The sequence below is a fragment of the Carlito syrichta genome, unplaced genomic scaffold, assembly GCF_000164805.1.
Source record: "Carlito syrichta isolate Samal-C Ts95f unplaced genomic scaffold, Tarsius_syrichta-2.0.1 Scaffold132680, whole genome shotgun sequence".
Classification (NCBI taxonomy): Eukaryota; Metazoa; Chordata; class Mammalia; order Primates; family Tarsiidae; genus Carlito; species Carlito syrichta.
In genome coordinates, this window is record NW_007076776.1 from 100,844 (window position 1) to 113,899 (window position 13,056).

Genomic DNA, 13,056 nt, shown 5'->3' on the forward strand with positions numbered 1-13,056 from the left:
AAAAGAAACAAAGCAAGAGGTATCACACTTTCAGACTTCAAACTTTACTATAAGGCTACAGTAATCAAAACAGCTGGTATTGGTACAAGAACAGGCACACAGACCAATGGAACAGGATAGAGATTCTGGAACCAAAGCCTCAATTCTTCAACCAACTCATCTTTGACAAAGCCTCCAACAACAACCACTGGGGAGAGGAGAACCTATTCAGTAAATGGTGCTGGGAAAACTGGCTGACCACATGCAGAAGATTGTAACAGGACTCCTACCTATCACCATACAATGCAAATTAAAACCACACTGAGATCCCACCTAGCTGCAGTCAGGATGGCTATCATCAATAATTCAAAAAGCAATAGATTCTATAGAGGATGCAGTGCAAAGGGAACACTTCTACACTGTTGGTGGTAGTGCACACTAGTACAGCCTCTGTGGGAAATAGTGTGGCGATTCCTAAAAGAGCCTTCTTTTTTTAAAGCATAGTCCTACTCTCATCTATCTCTCTTTTCCCCAACCAGACAGTATCTTTCTCTGTGCTGTGTCGGGTTATCTGAGCTTGGGGCAGTAGTGATGCAGGTTACACAGGATTGTCCTGTTTACCCTCTAGAATGCATCTTTTCTTATCATTATACTATAATCAGGTACTATGATCTTTCATCTGGCTCCCTTAGCTCTTGTGAAGACACTTTCATACATGGATATTTGTTCAATATCCATGAAATATAATTGAGGTTTCTGTGGGGAAATAATCACTGGAGAGTCCTATTATACCACCTTGTTTCACCAATTGTCCACCAGGAACTCATTAAATGGTGTCAAAAAGTGGGACTTAATGAGTGTAACAATAACTGAATTGCAAAGGAGGACAGGAATTTATCAGAAAACAGTGAAAAGAGCCAGTTAAAAAAACCAACCTAACTTCTTGATCCTATGTTAGGTAGACTGTTTAAAAAGTAAGGCTGTAAAAGACTTGCTACAAGCAAATACATATTTGCCTTTTTACCTTGCAGTCTTGTGTGCAGCATTCTCCAGAACCACAAGCAAAACCACCTTTCAATTTACATTTTGAGGGATCACAGCATTTTACATGTGTACAATTCTGTAAAACAAATGTTAAGTATTAATCATATATGGTTATATACCATCAAATGAAACAGCACCTCACAACTGTATAAAGTATAAAGATGTTCAAAAGTTACAATTTTCATAATTCATTCTTTATATGAGATTTACAAAAATCATCTCATTTAGTAGTTTGTTAAAAAAAAAAAAAAAAAAAGGAAGCATTGTATCACTACATTCCACATAATTTGAATGATATTGTTTTGGAACCAAAACCTAGAGAATATCACTATTAGATATCCTGACCAGGCATGCTGGCCCACGCCTGTCATCCCAGCACTTTGGGAGATGGAGGCAAGAGGACTGCCTGAACCCAGGAGTTTGAGACCAGTCTGGGCACCTTAGTGAGATCTCGTCTCTATGATAAATCAAACAATTAGCCAGGCATGGTGGCGCTCACCTGTAGTCCCGGCTACTTGGAAAACTGAAGTGGAAGAACTGCCTGAGCCCAAGGCTGCAGCAGCCTGGGTTACAGAGGAAGACTCTGACTCGAAAAAAAAAATTACTGACTATCATTTCCTTTAAACATTTCTTTATATTATTGCTTTTACAACAAATTATATCAGCCAGGTTAAATATCCTTAATATTTTTTATGTAAAAATCACAAAAATTTACTGCACTTACTCCTTATCTCAATGCCTCCCCTTACTTTTTTGGAAGAAATGAAAAACAAGAGATTCCAGAATTGCACTGTCCTATGTGGTAACCACAAGCCACATGTAGCTATTTTAATTTAACTTAACTAAAATTAAATAAAATTAACAATTTAATTACTCAGTCGCATGAGCCACATGCCAAGTGCTCAATAGCAGCATATGGACAATGGACAGTGTATTGCACATCACAGAAAAATATTTCTCTTATTACAGTTATATTTATATAATGTTTTATATATAAACAAGAAAATTTTTGAATGGATGCTTCATTTTATCAAATTTTTGAAAGGTATGTTGGATTATCATATAACTTTGTCCTTATTTATTTTACTGTTGCAAATAAAACTGATTTGCTATCAAATATTAAATCAAAGAGCAGTCAGGCAAGAGAAGAAAATAAAAGGTATTAAATAAACAAAGAGAAAGTCAAACCATCTCTGTTCGCTGATGACATGACTGCATATCTTAAAAACCCTAAAGAGTCCTCCATGAGACTCCTAGTCTTGATAAATGACTTCAGTAAAATTTCAGGATACAAAATCAGTGTATAAAAATCTGTACCATTGTTATACACCAATAACACTCAAGCCAAGAATCAAATCAAGAGCTCGGAATACACTTAACCAACGATGTAAAAGATCTCTACAAAAAGAACTGCAAAACACTGATGAAAAAAATTGTAGATGACAAAAACAGATGGAAGAACATCCTATGCCTATAGATCAGAAGAATCTATTTTTAACCATACTGCCCAAAGTAAGCTACAGATTAAGTGCAATCTCTATCAAGATATCAACACTGCTACTTTCTAGCTGGCCTGGGAGGAAATAGAAAGACCTGAGGCTTTCATTTTCCCAAGGGCAAACTCCATTGGACAGTTAATGTCTGGGGCGTACTGCACTTTTATCTTCTGAATGCAAACCACCTGATGATAAAGTGGAAAAGCTAAGTATAACTTCTTGCCGCAGAAACCCTGTGCTTCCCATGTAAACTCTTTTGTGTAGCCCCAGCACAACACAGTAGCATTACCACAACAGCCAGGGACTCCTTCCCAATGGAGTAGCCAACCATGCACACAAATGATGAGCTGGAGACTTTCATCCTCCCTCCACCCCTATTCTCCTGGAAGGCTCAAGACAGACAGGGAATTTTGGTAGTCACCAAGTCCCAGCCATTGTCTTAGTCAGCGGTGTACTTCCTTGGAGCAACACAAGCCAACCAAAAAGCCCACAACTACCATCCCAGTTGACTGTCTCCTACAAGTGCCATCTCCTGGCTGGAAGTCAACTGGAACAGCCCATTGCATCTAATATAATACCTCAGCTCCCAAAAAGATCTGATCCTAGATCTCAGCTAACACAACTATCCAAACCACCCAGCACAGCACAGCCACAACAAGCAGTTGAGGAACCCACTACAAGGCTATATAGAACTCATCCCCTACAAAAAAAAACCCTACAGAGACTACAACATCCCCCTACCAAAGTCAGGGCTGGTGCTCGCACCTGCCACTGCGAAATCAGAAGACAAGTCAGCCCGGTTCAGCTCTACCTAACATTGTCCTCCCCAGCAGATAAAAGCAAACCTCATATCACTACACATCTTACAGACTAGTTTATAGCCTGAGGCATTGGAGAGCTTCTCCAGAGATATCTCCAGAGACCAATTCTACTCAGAACTTAACCTCCACCTTCACACCAGATCCCTTGCAGGCACTCCCTAGCACTAGTCCGAATTGTACAGCCCCATTGGACAGCTAGGCCCAGAAGAAAGCAGAACTCACATGTTACCAGGGGGAGTGCAGCACATCAAGGAAGCACCCAGTGGGACAAATAAATAAAACTAGAGTGTAAGCTTCTTGGTGTCACATATATTCTGGCCTGAGGGAAGCTTCTTTCAGAAAGAGGCACAAGCACATTGCTGGGCTTAGCAGGGAAAGGTGATGGTTCTATTCCAACAGTCAAGCCACCTGGGTGCCATGAATTGTTTGTGGAGAAGGAAACTTGGCCATCCCTGTGCCAACCACTGCAGACATTTGTTTTTCTTGAAGGAGCTCAGTACAAGTGCACCTAGTGACACCATTTCTGCACCATTTGGGGATAACGGCAAAACAATGAGGGGTGGGTCCTTTGGGCTCTGGCTAGCACAAGATGTAGAGTCCCGTTCCTTCCCTACAAGGAACGTCAAGGTTCCTACGGATGGACAGAGGTGCATGTCTGATCTGAAAATTCAGAACAAAACAAGGGAATGACAAAAAAATTGGACTGCTTTCCTGCTAGCCTAGTAGTAAGCTGATGTGCCCCTCCCCACCCCAATTAAGCCCTCAGTGCACTACACTGGAGGCTCTCCCAACTGCCTTCATCAGGGCTGAGACTTTAGCCCACTATAGGAATATTGCATATAACCACTTACTTCAGCTGCAACCACTTCTCACCCACAGGTACCTCCTAACAGCCTGAAGACTGAATGGTTCAATCAAGAGAAAAAGTACTGGGGGGAAATGGGGTGCACTACACCACTGGGGAGTAAGATAGGCTTTGTCACCTCTTTGGCACCATAGCTCCACAGGATATGGTGAACCTACAAACACACATCCAATAATTGTTACTATAAGTAGTATCTGAAAAAGCCATTGCACAAAAATTCTCTATAACTAAGGAATTTATGCAAAGCCTAGACCACTGAAAGCATTAGAGCCAAAGCTAGATGAGTACAAAATAAAAACATTAAAGTCATATTCCTAAGGGTGAGGAAGTTAATCAAAAACAAATCTAAGAAGAAGAATAAATGGTCTACTCAAATGTGAAGAAATCAGAAAACAATTGTGGCAATATGAAAAAACAAGAGTTTTCAACACACCCGAAATACCACACTAACTCTTCAGCAATGGGCCCTAACCAAAATGAAACCTTTGAAATTCCAGAGAGAGAGAAAATCTAAAAGGTTGATTATAAAATGGCTCAATAAGATCCAAGAGAAAGTTGAAAATAGACATGAATAATTTTTTTTTAAACTATTCTGGACATGAATGAAAGATTATCCAAAGATATAGACACTTAACTAAAAAAATAAAAAAATAAAATAAAAAGCTGAACTTCTGGAAACGAAAAATATTTAGGGAAGTAAAAAATGTAGTAAAAAGTTTTAACTGTAGACTAGAGCAATAGAAGAAAGGATCTCATAACATGAAGACAAGGTTTTCATGTTAACCCAATCAAACAACAATAAAGAAATAAAAATCAAAAGAATAGAGCAAACATTTCAAGAAATATGTAATTATGTAAAATGTTCAACCTTAAGAATCATAGGTTTTTCTGAAGAAAAGAAAGCAACAGGTTTAGAAAACCAACTTGAGGAAATAATCGAGAAAAACACCCTGGCCTTGTCAGGGATTTAAACATTCAGATACAAGAAGCCCAAAGAACACCTGGAAGATTCACTGCAAACAGGCCATCCCCAAGGCATATAGGCATAAAGGTATACAAAGTTAATATGAAGGAAATAATTCTAAGAGCAGTGAAACAAAAGTCTCAAATAACATATAAATATAAACCATTCAGACTAATGGCAGGCTTCTCAGAAAAACTCTCAAGTCAGAAGAGATTAAGGCCCTATCTTCAATCTCCTCAATCAGAATATCTCTGCCAAGGATTTGTTATCCCATAAAACTAAGTTTTATAAATAGAAGATAAATAGAGTCTTTTTCAAACTAGCAAATGTTGAGGTAATTTGTCACCACTAGACCAGCTCTGCAAAGGAGGTCTAAATATTGAAACAAGTGAAAATACACTTGACAGCATAAAGCCCACAGGGTTTATAGAACACAAACACAATAGAGAAAAAAAGATAACAATCAACATGACAAATAGAGGAAACCCTTGCATATTATTAATAAGCTTTTATGTAATTGGTCTTAATGCACCAATTAAAAGATAAAGATTGCTAAATTCGATAAAAAAAAAAACACAATCTAAATATATGGTACCTTCAAGAGACCCAAGTAACACACATAGACTTCCATAGACTCAAGGTAGAAGTGTGGCAATATTTCAAGCAAATAGAAACCAAAAAATGAGAAAAAGTAGCCATTCTTATATCAGGTAAAATAGACTTTAAATTAGCAACAGTGAAAAAAAGACAAAGAAGGTTATTACATAATGATAAAGGAGTCAATCCAACAAGAAGATAAAATAATTCTAAATATGTAGGCACCTAACACAGAGCTTCAAGTTTTATAAAACTAATTTTTCCAGACCTAAGAACAGAAACAGACACCAATACAATAATAGTGAGAGACGTCAATACTTCATTGGCAGTAATAGATCATCAGGCAGAGGGTCAACAGAGAAACACTGGAGTTAAACTGAACCCTGAAGCAAATGGTCCTAACAGACACCTACAGAACATTCTACTCCCAAAACTGCAGAATATACATTTTTCTCATCAGCACACAGAACATTCTCCAACATAGACAAATGATAGGCTACCAAAAAGGTCTCATTACATTCAAAATAATCAAAATCATATCAAACACCTTCCCAAATCACAAGAACAATTCTCAAAACAAAACAAATACATGGAAGCTAAACTCCTGAATTATCATTGCATCAACAATGAAATCAAAATGGAAATTTAAAAATTCCTTGAAATAAATTACAACAACATAAGTTATCAAAACCACTGGGACATAGCCAAAGTTGTACTCAGACAAGAATTTATTGTACTTAAAGTCTACATTTAAAAGACTGAAAAATCACATTTTGATACATTAACATCATACCTTGAGGAACTTGAGAAACAGAAACAAACCAAACCCAAAACTAAGAAAAAAAGAAAAGAAATAATGAAGATCAGAGCAAAACTAAATGGAATTGAAAGCAAAAAAATCAATACAAAGGATCAAAGAAACAAAAAGTTGGTTCTTTGAAAAGATAATTGAAATTGATAGACCACTAACTATATTAAGAAACAAAAGAAGATTCAAATGACCTCAGTCAGAAGTGAAAATGGAGATATTATAACTAATACTACACAAATACAAAAGATAATTTGAGCTTATTATGAGTACTTCTATGTAAACAAACGAGAACCTAGAGGACATGGGTACATTCTTGGAAATATGCAACTCTGGATCAGGAAGAAATACAAACCCTGAGCAGACTAATAACAAGTAGTGAGATTGAATTAGTAATTAAAAATATCTGCCTGCCCCCAAAATATCCAGGTCCTGATGGACTCACAGTTGATTTTTCTACCAGTCTTTCAAAGAAGAACTGATACCAATATTGCTAAAGCTATGCCATCAGATTGAAGAAGAGCAAGTTCTCAGTAACTCATTCTATGAAGTCAGTATCATCTTCAATACCAAAGCCAGGAAAAGACACAACAAAAAATAAAACTACAGACCAATATTCCCAAGGAACATCCTTAGCAAAATATTAGCAAACTGAATTCAACTGCACATTTTTAAAAATCCACCACAATCAATTTAATTTTCTCCCAGAGATGCAAGGATGGTTCAATATATGCAAGTAAATAAATATGATTCACCACGTAAAAAGAGTGAAAAACAAAAGGCATATATCATTTCATTAGACACAGAAAAATCATTTGATGAGATTCAGTATCCCTTCATGATGAAAACCTAGGCATAGAAAACAGCAAAATAGGCATAGAAGGAACATTCCTCAAAATAATAAAAGTCATATATGAAAACCCACAGCCAATGTCATCCTGAATGGTTTTGATGCACTCCCCCTCAGAACTGGAACAAAACAAAGATTTCCATTTTTATCACTCCTATTCAACATGGTTCTGGAAAGTCCTAGCCAGAGCAATCAGGCATAAGAAAGAAATAAAGGCTATCCAAACTGGGAAAGAAGAAATCAAACTATCTCTGTATGCCTATGATATAATCTTATATTTAAAGAGTCCTCACAACTCTTCCAGAATCCTAAGCTTGATAAATAATTCAGTATACTCTCAGGAAACAAAATCAGCACACTCAAATCAGTAGCATTGGAATACACAAATAGCAACCAATCTGAGAATCAAATCAACAACTCAATTCCATTTATAATAGCAGCCAAAAAAGCTAAAATATCTAGGAATATATTTAACCAAGGAGGTGAAAGAACTTTACAAGGATAACTACAAAACACTTATGAAAGAAACTGTAGAGGACGCAAACAAATAGAAAAACATCCCATGATCATAGATTCAAAGAATCAACATTGTTGAAATGACTGTATTACCCAAAGTATTCTACAGATTCCACACAATCCCTATCAAACTATCAAATATCATTTTAAACAGAATTAGAAAAAACAATTCTCAAATTCACAGGGAACCATTAAAAAGCCAGAATATCCAAAGCAATTTTATGCAAAGAGAACAAAGCAGGAAGACTCATATTGTCCATCTTCAAATTATACTACAAGGCTATAGTAACCAATACAGCATGGTACTGGTACATGAGCAAACATGTAGACCATGTGGAGAATCCAGAAACACAACTAAATACCTACAACCAACTGATCTTTGGCAAAGCCGACAAAAGCATACATTGGAAAAAGACACCTTATTCAATAAATGATGCTGAGAAACATAAATAGCTGCATGCAGAAAAATGAAACTTGATCCTATCTCTCACCATAAACAAAAATTAACTCAAGATGGATTAAGGACTTTAATGCCAGACCAGAAACTATAAATATCCTTGAAGAAAACCTAGGATTAGCTCTGCTGGACATTGGTTTAGACAAAGAATTTATGGGTAAAACCCCAAAAACAAATGCAACAAAAACAAAAATAAATAAATGGGCTTGATTAAAATAAAAAACTTCTGCACAGCAAAATAAATAATCAACAGAGTAAATAGGCAACCTATAGAATGGGAGAAGATATTTACAAACTATACCTCTGACAAAGGACTAATATACAGAATCTACAAAGAACTCAAATAAGTCATTGAGGAAAAAGCAAATAACCCCATTAAGAAGCAGGCAGACAACATAAACAGACATCTCTCAAAAGAGCGTATACAAATAGCCAACAAACATACAAAAGAATGCTCAGTATCACTAATCATCAGGGAAAGGCAAATTAAAATCACAATAAAATACCACCTATACCAGTCAAATTTTTTAAAATCAAAAAACAATAGATTTTTGCCTGGATGCAGTGAAAAAGAAATGTCTACACACTGTTGGTGGGGTATAAATTAGCATCACCTCTACAGAAATTGGTATGGAGATCTCTCAAAGAACTTAAAATAGATCTACCTACCATTCAATCCAGCAATTCCACTACATGGTATCTACTCAAAAGAACAGAGGTTTGTTAAAAAAAAACAAAACAAAAACAGAACTCGTATGTTTATTGCAGCACAATTCACAATTGCAATGATGTGGACTCAAGTGAGATGTCCATCAGCTGATTAGTGAATAATGAATACATACATTCACCATGGAATACTATTTAGCGATAAAAAAGAACAAAATAATGTTTTTGCAGCAAGTTGGATGGAATTGGAGACCATCATCCTAAGTGAAGTAATCCAGGAATGGAAAATCAATGCTGCATGTTTTCACTTAAAAGTGGGAGCTAAGCTATGGAACTGCAACAGCATATTCAACGGTGTAATGGACATTGAAGACTCAGAAGCAGGAGGGTGGAAAGAAGGGTAGAGATGAAAAATCACCAACTGGGCATAATGTGCACAGGTAGGGGTGGGGGATATACTTAAAATGCAGCCTTGTTTACCATTATACAGTGCATTCATGGAACCAAAAATCATTTGTATCCCCTAAAGTTATTGAAATAAAAATAACCATGTATACCCCTAAATATGGACAACTATTATATATCAATAAAAATTTTAAATAAATAATATAAAAACCAACATTAATTTTCACAGAACCACAAAAAAATTCTAAAGTTTATATAAAACAAAAAGAGCCCTTTATGCACTGATACAAAACTTACTTGAGGCATATTATTAAGAAATAAAAACAAGTTGCAGAAAAATACGTAGAGTATTAGATAATTTACTTCCAAGACTTCCCCACTGAATTATTCCCCCATATTTCTATAGGCATATATATCTGTAAATATAGATTTAAAAGACTGGAAAGATATGAGCAAAACTTGTAACAGTGGGTTTGATATCCTTTTTATCAACTTTTACCATTGTTTTGGTTTGATCGTGGTTTTATGTATTCTATAACTAAGAGATTTTGTTTCAAAACATTTTTATTTGGAATCACCTTTCAATAAAAAACTTTTTCTCCAATTAGCAGGCAATGCATTTTACTATCCTACCAGTTATAGTCCATCATTTTTACATGTTATCATCTGTTTTTGTTACTGCTTATTGCTAAGGGTGTATTTCTTCACTCTCTTAGACATGCTTTATGTTCACCAACTTTTTGTTTGCAACTGATACATATACTAAATAATGTCAGAAGGCAATATTTGAAGATAAATGTTATCTAAGGACCTTTGTTTGCCACTTCCAAAAATAATAAAACTAGGAGACTTGAAATCTTCCACCTTCCTCAAAGAAGAATACATTTTTCAAATTTATTTTTACTAATACAAAAGATATTTATCTTCTTTTCTACCTACTATATATATATAAGAAGTTAAGAAAAAAATTAAACAAATTTCTACTAACTTTTTTAGTGCCACAATCACATTCTTCAGGAGATTCCAGCACTCCATTGCCACATATTCTCCTTAATTGTTTGTAAACTGGTGTATTAACAATATTGCTCTGAAGACATTTAAGGCCCCCATTTGAAGCAAGATATTTAAAGTCATCCAAGCTACAGATGCTAAAATCCTTTACACCCCCCGAGTACCTAAAATATAAAAATATGAATATGACAAAAAGTATTGCTTTACATTGTTACAATTCCCCTAACATGGTGTTTTGAAGAGAGATTTAAAGAGCATCATTTTTCATGGAAAACAATAAGCAAAACTTAAAAGTACTTATTATATTGCTAATATGTTTTAACACACTTTTAACTCTACCAAGAAAATAATTATATATACAAAAGGTGCCAAAAATATAGACACATTTAAGAAAGGAAAAAACTGTAATACTCAATATACACTGATAACAAAAGATGAATACAAATCACGTTTGACTTCTGCAATTACAAGAGGTGCCCAAAGTCATTACCATCAAAATCCAGACACTTTGATTACAGTGAACTTAAAGTAATACATAGATAACATCTCTTAAAATGTGTATACATTTTTGGCACCCCCAGTATACGATAGATAGATAGATAGATAGATAGATAGATAGATAGATAGATAGATAGATAGATATAAATATATTCCAAATTTTTTTTTGTAATCCATCTGGTTTTATACAAGACTTAGTATATGTATAAGGGGACTTCAAACTTCATTAAAAATGAAATCAAGGAATAAAAATAAAAGCATACACTTTATTTTTCAACATAAGCTTCATTAAGTTCAAAATGTACGAGGAAATAAAGGGTTTTATTTTAGCAGAAATGATAATTTTTTAAAAAACAAATCCTAGAGCTAACATCATCATGCTATAATCTGATAAGCAATGGCACTCTGAAAAACTGAATGCTTTTCCCCTAAGAATGGGCACAAAACAAGAATACCCATTCTCACCACATCCATTCACATTGGACTGAAGTTATTTCTTTTTTTTTTTTTTTTTTTGAGTTGTAGTCTCACTCTTGTCACCCAGACTAGAGTGCAGTGGCCGCTCTCGGCCACCGCAGCCTGGACCTGCTGGGCTCTGGCGATCCTTCCACCTCAGCCTTCCAAGTAACTGGAACCACAGGCACGTGCTACCACGTCCGGCTAATTTTTTGATTTATTACAGAGATGAGGTCTCGCCAAGTTGCCCAGGCTGGTTTCGAACCCGCGGGCTCAGTCAATTCACTCACCTTGGCCTCCCAAGGCGCGGGATTACTGGCTGAGCCACCAAGCCCGGCCTGACTGAAGTTATTTCAAGTACAATTAAGCAGTAAGAAAAAATTACTTGCAAATGGGCTAAAAAGAAAATATAAAAGTGCTGTAATTCTATTGCTTGTCTATAGAAAATCTTAAAGAATCAAAAGTAAAATGTCTCAGAATTTATAAACAAATTAGGCAAGTTTGCAGCACTCAAAGTCAATATACAAAATCAATTATATTTCTATGTACTAGCAAAGAATCATCTAAAAAATTGAGATAAAGAAAACAGTTCTATCCATCACAGTGCAAAAAAGAATAAAATACTAAGGAATAAATTTAAGAAGAGAAGTGTAGGGCTTGTAAGCTATAAAATACAACACATTGCTGAAAGAAATTAAAGAATACCTAAATAAATGAGGTAATATATCATATTCAAAGATTAAAAGTTTCAACATTAACATGGCAATTTTTCTTGAAATCAAACTATGTTATTGAACAATGAAATACTTATCAAAATCCCAGCAGGACTCTCATAGAAAGTGGAAACCTGATAGTAAGATATATGTAAAAATGTAAAAGAATTAGAATAACCAAAACAATTTGGAAAATATTTTTTTAAAAAAAACAAAACTTGGGAAACTTGCACTATCTGATTTCAAAATTCAGTGTAAAGCTATAGTAATAAAGACAGTATGTTTTTCTATAAGGATTTGACATACAAATTAATAGAATAAAGATCGCAATAATAAATCCACACATTTATTGTCAATTGATTTTTGACAAAGTTGCCAAGGCAGTTAAGTGGTAAAAACACTAGTCTTTTCAACAAATAGTGTTAGAATAACTAAATCTGGCTGGGTTCAGTGAATCAGCCTGTAATCCTAGCACTTTCGGAGGCCGAGGTGAGAGGATTGCCTGATCCCGGGGTTTGAGATCAGCCCGGGCAACTTGGGGAGACCTCCTCTGTACAATAAATAAAAAATTAGTCAGGCATGGTAGCACATGCCTTTAGTTCTGGCTACTTGGAAGGCTGAGGCGGAAGGCTCACCGGAGCCCAGCAGGTCAATGCTGGGGTGACCATGAGTGTGCCACTGCACTCCAGCCTGGGTGACAGGGTGAGACATCAACTCAATAATAATAATAACTGTAAATCTATATGCCAAAATAAAAGTGAACTTATACACATATATACAAAACAAACTCAAAATGCATAAAGAATTGATAAATTGAATAGCAAGAACCTGGAAACAACCATGCTGCCCATCAAAAGGGGACTGGATTAAAAAAATGTGGTACATATACACGATGGAATACTATGCAGCC

The 13,056-nt window shown here is 35.5% G+C and overlaps 1 protein-coding gene across 1 annotated transcript in view; it reads right to left on the reverse strand.

The window, feature by feature from the left end:
• Positions 1-13,056, reverse strand: part of LOC110594752 (disintegrin and metalloproteinase domain-containing protein 5-like) — a gene marked incomplete at its 3' end in the record, with an annotated part of 151,479 nt that overhangs the window by 97,868 nt on the left and 40,555 nt on the right. The window contains exons 11-12 of the mRNA XM_021708189.1: positions 10,457-10,643; positions 1,004-1,099 (exon numbers count right to left, since the gene is read on the reverse strand). Coding sequence (XP_021563864.1) covers positions 1,004-1,099; positions 10,457-10,643 — 283 coding nt within the window. The remainder of the gene's footprint in view (positions 1-1,003; positions 1,100-10,456; positions 10,644-13,056) is intronic.